Genomic DNA, 14,688 nt, shown 5'->3' with positions numbered 1-14,688 from the left:
TTAGAGAAATGAAGTGGCCTTCCCAAGATCCCTCTTGTAGTGAATGGCAGAGCTGGAATTGGAACTTTGGACTTTTCTGACCCCAAATCCCTAGCTCATGGCCAATGTGCTCTGCCGTCTAACACCTGGTCACTGGGCTGTGCCCCTGGGGGTCTTGGAGAGGTTTTACACACAATCGATTCTAGCTAACTACTTTCCTCACCTCCAAAATCCTTTAGCTTGTTGACAGTCACAGTAGGTCGAAACCTAACATCTTTAAAGCAGCCTCAAGGATGAGAATATATAATCTCATCATAAAGGTGCTGCTCTTTAGATGAAGTGCACCTGGCACAACATTAAGGCAGAAAATTCTTTAAGAAACTGATCCTTGAAATCTACATGAGCATAATAAAAGATTTCTCTTGGCTTTCAAAATTCTCCAAGCCCCAATGAAGACATCTAAATATAATTTATATTGTCACCATCTTTTTAGGAGAGACAGCAGATGAGATTATGTATTACCAGTCTTCACCATAGCAGTTTCTGATCTGTCCAGGAAGGAATGCAAAAGTGATTCAGTTAATTAATTTTTATGGAGGGTATACTATGAAGAAGGCACTGTGCTGGCCATTCAATGCCTAAGATGGAGTCCTGGCTCTGAAGACGACATCAAGATGGAGACAGACATACACACTATAAACATATCCTGGGACCAAAGGTGGAAAAGAGCCATGACTGCACAAGCTCAATGTCAAAGGAGGGCAGAGGATGAACAAGTCCCTTCCATGTGGCATTATCAAGGACGTCAGTGTGGCAGAGGTGAACCTACAGAATTGAGCCCTGAACTATGCTGAAGATTTTGATAAGTGAACCCAATGTGAATGGTGCCCCTGCAGTTGTGCAACAGAAAACCAAGTAAAAGAACAAAATCAAAGATCATGCCAAAGTCCTGGAGATACGTCATTAACAATTTGTAGAATTAGAGATTTTACAATGTTATTTAGTTCTCTGAAAATGGGGACCCTTATGAGGTATAGGTCTATTGCTCAATTTCTGCACATTCAACCACAAAACATGGCTATTCTCAGGGAGAATGCAATTCTCTCTCATGATTGACCTAGACAGCTTTTCCTCCACTACCTCCATCTGCCAGCTCCTCCTCTTCCACCCGTGTCAGCTCTGACGACACTGCCATAGGGGTGTTTTTGCAGCCCTCTCCCATGCTCCTATAGCACTTGGCCCTCTGCTCCTCTCATGACGCTGACCTATTGAATGGAAACTCCCTGCTTATCAACCTCCAGTCCTCCTACACCGTAAGCTCCCCCAGGGCAAAAGAAGTGTTGTACTTACCATTGGGTTTCCATTGTCTAAAATATAATAGGAAAATGCCTATTGAATAAATGTAATAAGTAAACAAATGACTCTTAGAAGAATTACGCATAGTTAAAGGGTGATGAAAGGCATGCAGTGATCTTTAAAGTTCCTTCCAACTCCCAGATTCTGATGCCAACAGAGCCAGTAGGTGTGATAACAGCCAGTCCAAGGGCCAGAGCAGGGAATGCCCCCCATTACTACCTGGCAAGGCCTAAGTCTCCAGCGAGAGGCTCCCTGCACACTGGAAGTGGCAGTCCAGCATAGAGGGTGAGGATGTGGGCCCTTAAACCAGGTGGGGCCCGGGTCCAAGACCAGCTGTGCCACTACGAGCTGTGTGACTTTGGGCAAGTTAGCTAACCTCCCTGCGCCTCAGTTTTCTCACTTGAAATATAACAGTGTACTTCAAAAGGCTGTGGTATTGCATTAATGAGTTAGTATTTAGAAACTGCTTAGAACAACTCCTGGCAAACAGTATATCCTAAAAAATGCTGGCTCCTATAATTATTACTTGAATTCCCTCCATAAGGCATTCCACTATTGAAGGAAATTCAGCATAATGGAATCTGGGTTGGAATCCTCAACACCTCCTTCAGAGAGAGAAAGAGGGAACAGAGACTGTCTACTGTGAGTGCTGGTCCAGCTCCACTTTAGTCGTGAGGGGAAGTGGCTGCCTTTCTCCTATTGGGGTAGCCACTGGACCGCTCAATAACTCAGAAGGGATGCCACCTTGTACATAAGCGGCTCCCCACTTCTGTTTTCTGAAAGAGCAAAGTGAAACAAAACACAGGAACTAGCAGAGTCTGCCTTCCCCAGAGTTCCACACCACAGGTGAGTATGTCTCAGAACCAATCATGCTCTGGGCTTCATGGAGATTGCTACTAAACAATACAGAATCCAGACAAAATGCTTTAAAAAAATAAGATTCTCAAGTTCCTAATCATTCAACTCTATCCCCTATAGTCCCTCTAGCTTTCAATACCACCTTTAAAAGCAAGTGTGGCTTTGATTGTCTCTTATTCAAGTTCCTCAAAAGCTGATGATCTTTCCATCAAAAATCCCCTTCCTCAAACGACTGAGTACATTTCAGTCTCTACCGTGTCCCTTTGGTAGGAACTGTGCTTTAACCAGGCTGCCAGGCAATCATTTGGGTACAGAATGAATGCACGCTTTTAACCGCTGACCTCGCTGGCACCCCTAATCGTAGGATATCCCTCAGATTTTCTTCGCACAATCATAGAGCATCTTTTGTGCTCTGTGTCAGAGAGGCAGTCGAACCCCACCCCAAAGGATTTCCCAATGCACTTTCTACACATCAAAGTGAAGGTCTGGAAGCTGACTATAATCCACGTCTTTGCAGACAAAAGTGCTGCACATTAGTGACCGCTCTGCCATGGCCACGTGAATCAAAAGGCCTTTCTTCCCCCTCACTGTAAGACTGGCATTTAGAGAGAAGAGGGTAGATGATAAAAGAAACCTTTGGTAGACATGACAAAAAGGCAAAGTAAAATACAGCCATAACCCCCAGAGCCTACAAAGGCCCAAGAGGACCAAGAGAAACCGGACACACAGAGATTGGAGAGGAGCCTAAAAAAACGTCCATAGAAACTCTATATAGAGAGGCCAGGGTTAGATTGGTTTTGATGCCAGTTGGCCCAAGACTGAGCCAGACCACATGTATTTCTGTATGGGATTTGCCATCAGGGCTGCTTTACATAATCTAAATATTGCTGTTTACAACTGTTTTTGGAAGAGGCGGCAGCTTCCCATGTTAACATTTTCTTACGTGTATCTAAACATATTGCCTCTAGAAGATAACAATTTATACGCAGGCAAACCTTGAAACAAGACTATATTAGAGAGGGGCTGGCCCCATGGCCAACTGGTTAAGTTCGTGCGCTCCACTTTGGCAGCCCGGGGTTTCGCCGGTTCGGATCCCGGCCACGGACATGACACCGCTCCTCAGGCCCGTTGAGGCAACGTCCCACATACCACAACTAGAAGGACCCAGAACTAAAAAATATACAACTACATACTAGAGAAAAGGCAGAAAAAAAAAAAAAAAGAAGATTGGCAATAGTCGTTAGCTCAGGTGCCAATCTTTAAAAAAGAAAAGACTGTATTAGAGAGATTTCCACAGGATAAGAACGCCACCCCTGTGTTACAGATCTTTCAACTTGCAAACATTGGTCTGAATGTTATTTCCTTGGCTCTAGAAACTCAATTCCTAACAGAAACTGTAACGTAAAATTGAAAAGACAAGGGAACATTAAAGAAAACTATATAAAGAGGAAAACAAATCTCTCATAATTCCACTGCCCTAACACAATCATTTTCACATTTACTTCCAAGTCTTTTTACAGAGTTGCATCTTTTTACAGTAACACAAATGGATAGAGATTCCACTTAGCATTCTGCATTTTGAATTAAGCATTCATAAACATAAGCCAACATTTCTGAAATCTTCACGATGATCACACAAATGCTAATCTAACACATAATATACTTTCTTTGGAGAATAATTCAACTATTTATGACAACATGTTTATGAGAAAACAGTTTCTGAGCATCAACTTTGGGTACCAGGAGTAGCAAATCTCCCTCCTATGCTTCTGGCATCTCATCCCATACTTCCTCCATTTTCTGACCCCTAAGAGATGAGGGGGTTCCCAGCACAGTGTCTTAGTCCACTTGGGTTGCCATAACAAACACCATAGACTGGGGGGCTTAAACAACGGTTCTGGAGGCTGGAAGTCCAAGATCAAGGTGCTGGCTGATTCTGCTCCTGTTGAGGACCATCTTCCTGGCTTGCAGATGGCCATTTTCTCACTGTATTTTCCATGGCAGGGAGAGAGAGTGGGTTCTCTCCTATCTCTTGTATAAGGGCATTAATCCCATCATGTGGGCTCTACCTTCATAATCTAATTACCTCCCACAAGCTCCATCTCCAAATACCATCACATTAAGAGTTACGGCTTCAACATATGAATGGGGGGCACTCAGTCCATAACATGCTTTCACTTGTCTTCAGTAGGGCTGCTGCAGCACAGGGAATCGGGGGGTTCAGAACAGGGAGGGGGGCTCCGAGGATGCAAAGTAGAGAGTGGGAGTTCTAGGAAATTGGAGATGCTGACAGAAGCTGGGGTTTCCTACCTCTGGTCCACGCCCTAGACATCTCCCCTCTTTTTTTCTGTGGGCCTCAAGAACATCCCCATCCATCTCTGGTTCCGGGCCTAAATAGGGCCTCTTTCTTCCGCAGGGCTGGGTTGATGCTGGTAAAACTGGAAATAAAGAGTGAACACCTCTGTGTTGTGCTCCTCCAGACTTCACTATAAGTTGGACTCTGGGCACACAAAGGGCTGACGGGAGTTTATCCACACTCCAGATAGAGGTGATCTTGGACAGGTAAACCCCACAGAGGGGGTTACTAGGGAAGGAGAGGCACCAGGGTGAAAGAAGGGGGCTTTAGTGGAAGGGGAGATGGAAGGGAAGAGATGAGAGGAAGATGCTTCAGCAGATGTCTCTCTGAATGATCCACTCATCCAATAACTGTTTATTGAGCACCAGCTATGATCCAGGCGCTGTTCTAAGTACCCCAGATACGTCAACGAACAAACAGACAAAAATCCCTCCTTATATGGAGCTTACAATGCAGTGGGGAAATACAAACAATAAACAAGACATAAGTAAGAAAATTAAATATACATTAGGAAGTATCAAATACTATGGGGGAAAAGTAGACCATGTTAAGGGGGATCAAGAGAGTTGAAAGGACCATATACAACTTCATGTGGGATGGTCAGAGTAGGTCTCAATGTGAAAGTGAGAAGCCTCAATGAAGGTGAGGGTGTTGACCATGTGGTTCTTTAGGGGACAAGCGTTTGAGGAAGGGGGAACAGCCAGTGCAAAGACTCTACATAGAAGCATGCTTAGAGTGTTTGAGGAACAGCAAAGAGGCCAGTATGGTTTGGGCAGGGTTTGGGCAGGGAGTAAGGCTGAGGAGCAGCAAGACATGAGGTCAGAGAGGGTGAAATCAGGCAAGGCATTATTGTAAGGAATTGGACGTGGCAGGGTTGGGCAGAAGAGTGACATGATCAAACTTGGTTTTAAAAGGAGCACTCTGAGTGTTGTGTGGACAATAAACAAGAGGGGCACTGATGAAAGCAAGGAAACAAGCTGGGAGGCTGCTACAGCCATCCCTCAGAGAAACGTTGGTGGTGGGGGTCAGGATAGGACCCACAGTGAGTAGAGGCTGGATTCCAGATCTACTGTGAAGATAGAGTAATAGGATTATCTGGTGGATCAGATATGGGGTCTGAAAGAAAAAGAGTGGTTAAGGATGTGTGCAAGGTTTTAGCCTAAAGGTGTGGTTAACAGACACAGAGGAGTGGATTGAAAGAAACAAGACTGGAAGTTGGGAGACCAATTAAGAGACTTGCATAATCTAAACATGAGATGATAAAGGACTAAACAAGGCTGGTGGTAGTGGGGATATAGAGAAACTGATGGATTTTAAAGGTTGCAGTAAAACAGATAATAAAAAATAAAAATTTCAGATAAACATTTCGTGGCAGTTTCCCCAATATCCACTCTCTCTTTAAAGTGTAGAATTTTTAGCTGAATACATGGGTGCCCTGCTAAAGATTACATTTGCCAGGTTTCTTTTTTTTTTTTTTTTTTAAAGATTTTATTTTTTCCTTTTTCTCCCCAAAGCCCCCGGTACATAGTTGTATATTCTTCATTGTGGGTTCTTCTAGTTGTGGTATGTGGGACGCTGCCTCAGCGTGGTTTGATGAGCAGTGCCATGTCCGCGCCCAGGATTCGAACCAACGAAACACTGGGCCGCCTGCAGCGGAGCACGCGAACTTAACCACTTGGCCACGGGGCCAGCCCCCATTTGCCAGGTTTCTTGCAGGTAGGTGTGGCAGATGACCAAGTTCTAGCCAACTGGATGCGAGTGGAAGTAACATTAGCAACGTCCAAATTGTGCTCTTAAAAGGCATTTCGGGGGCTGGCCCCGTGGCCGAGTGGTTAAGTCTGTGCGCTCCGCTGCAGGCGGCCCAGTGTTTCGTTGGTTCGAATCCTGGGCACGGACATGGCACTGCTCATCAAACCACGCTGAGGCAGCGTCCCACATGCTACAACTAGAAGGACCCACAACGAAGAATATACAACTATGTACTGGGGGGCTTTGGGGAGAAAAAGAAAAAAAAAATAAAATCTTTAAAAAAAAAAAAAAAAGAAAAAAAAAGGCATTTCGCCTTCCCACTGGCTTCTGTATGGAACTGACAGCAGAGGCTTGGGCAGCCGTCTTGGACCACGAAATGTAAGATGCACACTGGCGATGGCAGAGTAACAAAATCGAGCCACATATCAACCTGTGATTGGCCACTCAGTCTTGTTCATGAGAGAAAAATATGCTTCTATCTTTTTGAGCCTCTGTATTTGGGATTCATTTTGTTACAGTTGCCTAACATTTAGCCAACTAACGCGAGTTCTTTCAGCTGTTCCAAGCACAAAGCCCTACCATCAAATGCTTATTAATTCCACGAAGCTAGGACAGTATTGAACAGGGAAGGATTTAATTCCAACCTGCCTTGGCTCGTTTGTTCTTAAAATATCTAAGCAGTATTTGAGTTTTAATACCGAGTCACTGCACAAGAAGCTTGTCTAGAGCGAAGTGATGCATATGGAATGAGTATTTACTTAATAATCCATTGCATCTCTTTCAATCCAGGCCCAATTCAACGTCACATCTGAAACAGAGGTCTCAGGAAGACATATTATGTTATCTGTCTTTGAGGCAGAAAATAACATCACCAACAAACTTCTATCATCTCTTGACTGATCGGTGAGTCAGGTGTGTAATGACAGACTCCCCCCACCAAAAGGAGGCAAGATCAAGCTCTAAGCTGGCACTGAACAAAAACATATCCTTTAATCAAAGGCAAATCCTAGCTGTGTGGGAGTCTAATAAATCACCCCTGAATATGGAAGGGATTGAGCTGAAACCTGTGTAGCCTCAGCTGTGCAGCCAACCCTGCAGTGCTGGCCACCAAGCTTTTACACATTCACTGATCTAAACACATCAAGTCCATGCGGGAAGGCGGTCACCTGCACTGCCTTGCAGTTGCTAAGGGCCTGTGCATGAAATGCACTGGTCCATAATAACAGTGATCCAACTAAGCACCCTTTCCACTCATTCTTTCCCTCACTATCAAACTCAAGAGATCAAAAAAGTGCAGAGAAGCAGGTGGACGTTTACAGCAAAATCATCACTCGCATGTGGGTCAAAGGGGGAGGCTGACGCATTCTGGGAAATTATACACCCCCCTTGCAATGAAATGCCCTGAAGTCTGGGAAGATTTGGGTCAAGTAGGTGTATTTCCTCCAAATGGACCATTTGTAGGCACTTCTCTCGGCAATGAGAACATTAGGCTCACTGTAAAGAAGTAACATTAAGATCAATAGAGTTGAGGGGGAAGGGATCATGACTTGATCGAGATCATTTAAAGAGCAAATATTTATTGAGCATCTCAAGTCACACAAAGCAAGTGTCATGTGACAAGACAGAGTCTCTGTCCTCAAGGTGCTCAAGGCCCAGCCATTGTGACAGAGTGCTCAGTGCCCAGAAGAAACAAACACAGAGTGATACGACAAGTGGGAGGGGACTCAAACCTAGTTTGGGGATGGGGGGTAGGATAGCCCTCCCCAAAAGAGGCTACAGGAAAGCTGAGGCCAGAAACATTTTGATGGGCCCCTTGCGACATTGCTAGAATGGGGATAATACCTGCCTATGAAGACACCACTATAAAATGGTGTTCATAGTTTCCTCTTCATGTGAGTAAAATATGGCTGATATCTTGTAATATGTAATCAAAGATTTACTCCATTGCCAAAATCTACATGAACAATAGAAGAGGTCATAATGTAAATTTTAAAAGAAAGGCAGAATATTAGTAGAAAAGGAAATAGAAGTTGATATACTAGAGAATTTGCATCATTCAGAAAATCTAGACTCCTGGAATCACCTAGTTCCAATTCTGTTATCATCAGGAATATGTCTAAACCCGCCAAAGCAGATGTGAATGGGAACTGTCATCACTATTCAGTGAAATGAAAATCAGGAGGCAGGCTGCTTCTGCCCACTTCTGCAACCAAGGACAATCTCTGTGGAATTGCTTGACCTCGGCCCGTCTCTTTATCTAAAAATGAGATGTTGGATGAGAACGTTGGTTTTCAAATACACTTTTTTGCTACAATCCACAGTGAAAAGCAGCATTCCCCAAGGTGACCTGATACAATGCTTATCTTTATTAATTTTAATGCATTTGTTATTTTTTTATTGTACTCTAATCCATTTCTTTAAAATAAAAATGCCAGTTAGACCCACTAAGCTAATTTGCTGTCCCACAGTTTGTGACCTGTGGTCTGAACAATTTCCAACTAGATCATCTCTTAGGGCCCTTCTGATCCCAATTCTAGGAACTGTCAACATAATCATCTAATATTTAGCACCTTGCAGTTTCCAAAATGTTTCACAGGGGCTATCTCCCACAATCCTCACAGCTGTGGTGTGACATGGTATCTGGAGATGCTCATGGGATTCATCACAGATCACACAGCAAGCGTATGACAGAGCTGGGACCCGCCCCAGTGACTGCACAGCAGCACGATGCTTGGCCTGTTCAGCAGCTCTTCTCTCGGAGAATCCCACCTCCTGACACCCTCTGCCTTCAAGCTTCAACTTAAATGCCTCTCCTGATCTGTCAAAAGTGGGACGCCAATCTAGTGAACACATTCCTAGAATGTAAGGTTAATTTTCACGTTCATGTCCTTGCTAGATCCTTCAGGAACTATCCTGGGTCGGCCACAAATGCATGAAACTCAGTCCCTGCGCTGGAGGAGCTCACAAGTCTCGCAGGAAAAAAAAAAGTTCCACCCACAGACTCCCCCACTAAACACAGCTTCCCTTTCAAAGCTGCCCTTCTCTTTTTTTCTCTCAGTGATAATCTCAGTTGTTCTGTTTAATTCAGTAAGTCTCCCCATCTGGCTGACGGAAAATGCCAAGCTTCACGCCTTCCCTGGAGACTTTCTGATCTGATCGCTGGAGGTCAACGGGACAGCAATAGGTGGCACTCCCGGGGGGAAGGACAGGGCATCTGCAGCAGCTCCCCGGCAGTGCTGCTCCTCCAGTGCTTCCCCTCCCACCCCAGGGTGAGTGGGGGATGCCCACAGGCCTTCTCAGCATCACCCGAGATACCCTCCTTAGCCCAGGTCGGCATCTACTGCCTACAGGGATACACAAAATAATATGAACGTCATGGAAAGGTCAGGTCCCCTAGATTTACAGACAAATCTAGGAGGAAAAAATTTACATCAAGGGACAAGGCATAGGGGCAAGAGTGCTTTTAGGGAGCCCTAAGCCTAGGACTAAAACAAAAGACATTCGAGCCCTTCGTTTATTTTTTTAACTATTCACAAAGCAGTAAGTGCTGATTCGTAAGGTGCCAGTACATCTAAGGCAGTTATTGTCAGAACAGTTCAAGTCTGTAGTGGGAATTTATTGTTTCGCTTTCCAGCATCTGGCCCTCCTTCTTCTGAGGACAGAACACAGATTTACTGTGGGGGAACCACATCCCTTATTCTAAACCAGTTGGTATGAGTGGCCCCACCTTAGACCCTATTTTTAGCTCCAGCGGTGGGCCCTGACTGGTTTAAGTTATGGTGACTGGTTTGGGGAGGAGAAGAGAATCCAACTGGAATCAATGAGACAGAGGGATTCTTTTTCTGAGGTTTCAGAGAAAGTGTCTTTTCTTTTCCACAGGAGCTACCAGCAGAAAGTGTCTTTATCCCTGAATGGTGTGGTGTGAGAACAGGAGATGGAGGACTGGGGTAGCATCGAGGTGAAAGATTCCCCTGGATGCAGCCTGAGGATGAAGCTGACACTGCAGAAATAGAGCAGAGAGCCAGAGAGAACCCGCATCCTTAAGGATGCCATCTGGACTGCTGGATCAAGCCTTGCCTATAAGCCTTCCTCTAGATAACTTTAGTTAAAGGAGCCTTTTGTTTGCTCAAGCTAGTTTTGAGATGAGTTTTCTAACACCTGCTACCAAGTAATTCAAATTCATAAAACACTTTAAATATCCCAAAGTAGTCATATGCAAAGGATTTAGGGTCTCTTTGCGGGGGGGGGGGGGGGGGTGCAGGGGGGAGTACGATATATAGAGGTTGAAAGAAACTTTTCTTAGCTTCTATTACTTCTTCAGGAAATAATCACAGTACTTAGCATCTATATAATTGTTCTAATTTCTCAAAAACACCTTTTCCACACATATTTCCTCACTTGAATTTCATTATCCCGAGTCCAAAAAATTATTAAAGTTTTATTTTGTAGTACTTATTTATCAAGGACTTTATAGAATTTAAAATAGGATTTTAAATTCAGTAATTCATTTGATTGTCACAATAACCAAATGAGGCAGGAACGGTGGGTCTCTCATAGGCAGGAGAAAGCTGAACCTTAGAGAAATTAAATGAGATGCCCAAGTCAATTTGAGGAGGTGTAGGAAGACAGGCCTCAAAATTCAGACCTCTTGCTTCCTGGGTTTTAACATCATTCTATCTTTCTCAGCTCAGTCCTCTGAACTAATGATACTAAACTCAACTCCTGGAAACAAATGTGTGCGGACCGGCGCACTGAGTCAGCAGTGGGCTGAACTGGACGGAAGCGCCGGAGATCCATATGTGGATTCCAGTGGCAGAGCTGCCAGAACTAACTAGCTGGTGACCTTGGACAAGTTCCCTTTGTCTTATTTTCTCATCTTTAAAAGGAGAGGTTGGAATTAGGATTTATGATGCCCCTTCAAGGTCTAAACGTTCTACAATTCTAGACTTTCTTGTCCCTGCTCTCAAATTAATCTTTTTTCTTAGAATAATAATTATAACCACAGGAGACATTTGTTCTCTCTGGGTGTCAGGCACGGTGCTAAGAACTCTTACCTCCATTTTCTCTTAAAATCTCACAACACTCCTGAGACAACTGTCTCTGTTTTACAAATAAGGAAACTTGGACTGACAGCTGAAAGGAACTGCTCGAGATCAAGAGAAGTGGTAAGCATCAAGGGGAGATCCGACCCGAGGTCGGACCGGCCACAAGGACCTTAACTCAGTCTATATTGTTCTTTCCAAGAAATTAGGCTCCCCCATTACTGCTCACCTCTTTCCACGCAGAAGAGGGATTAAAAAAAAAAAGCCAAACCGAGTTACCCCAAGCCTCTGCAAGGCAAAAATGGAAAAACGCTGGAAGGGCGCGTGGGAGGATCCTCCCCAGGCCCAGGAGGCGGGGCGCCCCTCCCTGCCTGCCCCGGGATCGCGGCTCGCCTCCCGGACGTTACCTTGTTGAGATGCGGGTTCCTGGTGACATCGTATCCGCGCTTCTTCAGGGGCACAGAGCGCGCTGGGCCGGGCTTGGAGTGGCAGCCTCGGGCGGGCGCGGAGGGCGCCCAGCGCGGGACGGCGCCGCAGGCCAGGCCCGGCCGCAGAACCAGCCGCGCGCTCGTGCCCAGCGCAGCGCCCATGGTCCTGGCTCAGACCTGGCACCGGGGGGAAACCAAGGTCAGGGGCGCCTTCCGGCCGGCCAGGCCCCACGTGCGCCGCAGGACGCCGAGCCTGAGCCGGGGACGCGTCCCCAGGAGAGGAGAGGGGGTTCCCAACGGTTAAAGGCGCCAGCCCCCGCCCTTCCTCGGCGGCCACCTGCGCGGCTCTCTCCGCTCGCTTGCGGTGCGCAGGCCTCGCCAAGCGCGGGGCAAAGCGAAAGCAAGCCAGGAAGCAGAGTCTGTGCAGGCGACAGCCCGCGTCACCCCCGCCCCATCCCCGCGAGAAAGAGGCGACTGCGCGCCGAAGGGTCCCCGAACCTCCACGCCCGCTCGGTGGCTTGCCTCGGTCCCCTCCTGCCCCAGCCCACCTGCGCTGCTCCCGGAGCTGATGTCTATGCGGCCCCGCTGCGGGGCAGGCGGGGCGAGACGCTGCAGTGCGTTGTTCCCCTCCTGCCAATGGCTGCACCGCGCCGGCGGCCGTGAGAGCGCGAGGCTGGTGGGTTCCAGAGAGAGCGGTCCCGAAACCTTCGTTCGCAGTGCGGGGCTTCCCCTGAGGACGCGCGTGGGGCGCTGCTTAACCGCATGCACGTGCCTCCCCAGGGACAACAGGAACCTCAGAATGCCCCCAGGCCTCTCCATCTGGACGAGCTGAACAAACCCACAGGCGGGGTTAGCGTTTAGGGATCAACATACCCTCTTACTCTCCCATTTGAGGAAGGCCCTGGTTTCAGTCTTCAGAGTAGAAATTCTCAGGCGTCTAGTGCTCGGTGTTGCGTCGTGCTGTCAGTACAATAGCCTTGGCCACATGTGACTCTATAAATTTAAATATGCTAATTTAAATGGAATGAAATAAAAAATCCAGTTCCTCAGTCACAATAACTGTATTTCACGTGCTCAAGAGCCACTTGCACATGATAGCTATGGCATTGGAGAGCACAGGTATGGAACATTTCCATCTTTGTGGACAGTTCTGTTGGACATCACTGATACAGGGTCCACAGTTACTAAGAGGGCTCCTGGGGACCAAATGGAGCCTGCCATGAAGGGTTGAGGACAGACAAAGACCTTGAGGTCAGTCAAATCTTGAATTTAATTGTACGTTGTCTCCCCGCAGGAGCCAGGAGATTTCTTTTAAAGTGAACATTTTATTGTATGTGGAGTAAAATTCAAACTCTTTTGGGGGCCTACGGGTTATCCCATAGTCTGCTCCTGCTAAGTTTTTCAGGCTCATCTTAAACCACTCTCTGCCTCACTGAGCTTCAGCCACACTTGCTCTTCCTGTGTTTCCACCCCATCCAGTTCCCTCCCACCTCAGGACCTTTGCACTTGCTATTACTGCTGCTTAGAATGCTCATTCTCTCAGGTCTCCACAAAGTTGTCAACTCAAAGGCTTTTTCTCTACTCCATCCAATACCGCTCCACTAGGGACTATATAGTGAAGGGTTTTTCCCTTCATAGAACTTAACACAACCAATAATTAGCTCGTTTTTCTAATTGTTTATTGTCTGTCTCCCCCTAGAATATAAGCTTCATGAGGAAAGGCTCTTTGCCTGTAAACCCCTGAATCCTCACTGCCTAGCTCACAGCCTGGTAGCCTAGTGTGCAGTTGCACAATAAATAGTTGTTGAGTGAATGAAGGGAAGTGCCAACCACTTTAATAAGGATTTGAACCCTCGGACTGACTGCCAGACAGATGGCGTGGTCTTCAACTGACTCCCGTTCAAACCTGCCCAGGCAGGCAGCCTTCAGAATGAGCACTCTGGCCCTGTTCTAAGTACAACACAGGTATCATGGTGCTCAGGGCTGCCCCTGTCTGGATTTAGGATTCCCTCCTCTCCCTCAGGAATGCTCATCCCCTCCATCAGTCCCTCCCCTCTCCGGTCTGGTCTCCAACTTGCAGCTCTAGTGATCTGTAGAAAACAGAGCTTTCCAAAACACGATCGAAGTTACCTGGTGAGGGAATGGGGTGGGAGCAAAATACAGATTCCCGGCCTGGTCCATGGAGATTATAACTCAGTAGAGTGTAAATGCCTGAAGTCAAGTTTACCCTTGGACCGAACATTTACAGAAACCCATAACTGATCTTTTTTTGTTTGTAAACCAGTTTGAATCAGATTTTTGGTTGCTTGCAACCAAGAGTATTAACTGATACTTTCCTCCCCACACTGTTTTTATATTTGCACATGTTCCTACCAAGTGACAAACATCTTGAGGGTATAGACTGTGCGTGTGTGTGTGTGCGCGCGTGCGTGTGTGCGCTACCATCCTTGGTAGCTGGCACAAAGCAAATCTTCAAAAACCGTTTGTTGAACGAATCTGCCTTTGCTCGATACAACGAACTTCCTCTCACCTGGATGGAGGACATGCAATAGGCAAGCTTGATCATTTGAAACTCAGCTAGAAACCAGAATGTAAAGAACAAAGATTCCTGAATAAGCCAATATAATTTTTATACAATCTATTCACTAAAGCATGTACAGTTTACATATGAGTGTCTTGAGTGTCCCCACCTATGGCCTATATTCTCTTAACCCAGACGTAATCCTAACAACACTGTTTTTCTCTTGGCCGTGTTTGATCTTTGGCCACAGTAAAGGAAAGTGCTAAAGTCAGGTTCAGGTGCAGCAACAGAAGGTAGGGGCAAGAGGAGGTGACCACTGTCTTCCACAGAGCTGTCCAGGGACCCAGGTTCTTTCTCCAGGCATTGTCCTCCTCTCCACGGAAGCACTAATACCACATT

General features: G+C 46.2%; 1 protein-coding gene across 5 annotated transcripts in view; it reads right to left on the bottom strand.

The window, feature by feature from the left end:
- Positions 1 to 12,763, bottom strand: part of ME3 (malic enzyme 3) — a 179,624-nt gene extending 166,861 nt beyond the window's left edge. Inside the window, exons 1-2 of one of the 5 annotated variants that reach the window (XM_023645604.2) lie at positions 12,317 to 12,763; positions 11,748 to 11,945 (exon numbers count right to left, since the gene is read on the bottom strand). In XM_023645604.2, coding sequence (XP_023501372.1) covers positions 11,748 to 11,930 — 183 coding nt within the window. In that variant the 5' untranslated portion in view covers positions 11,931 to 11,945; positions 12,317 to 12,763. Of the gene's footprint in view, positions 1 to 11,747; positions 11,946 to 12,266 lie in introns of all 5 variants that reach the window. The other 4 variants (XM_023645605.2, XM_005611983.4, XM_070274195.1 and 1 more) reach the window with 4 other exon arrangements.
- Positions 12,764 to 14,688: the final 1,925 nt, after the last annotated feature.

This window comes from Equus caballus, chromosome 7 (assembly GCF_041296265.1).
Source record: "Equus caballus isolate H_3958 breed thoroughbred chromosome 7, TB-T2T, whole genome shotgun sequence".
NCBI classification, from domain to species: domain Eukaryota; kingdom Metazoa; phylum Chordata; class Mammalia; order Perissodactyla; family Equidae; genus Equus; species Equus caballus.
The sequence above is the reverse complement of the archived record's forward strand: the minus strand, read 5'-3'. Positions and strand labels throughout refer to the sequence as shown.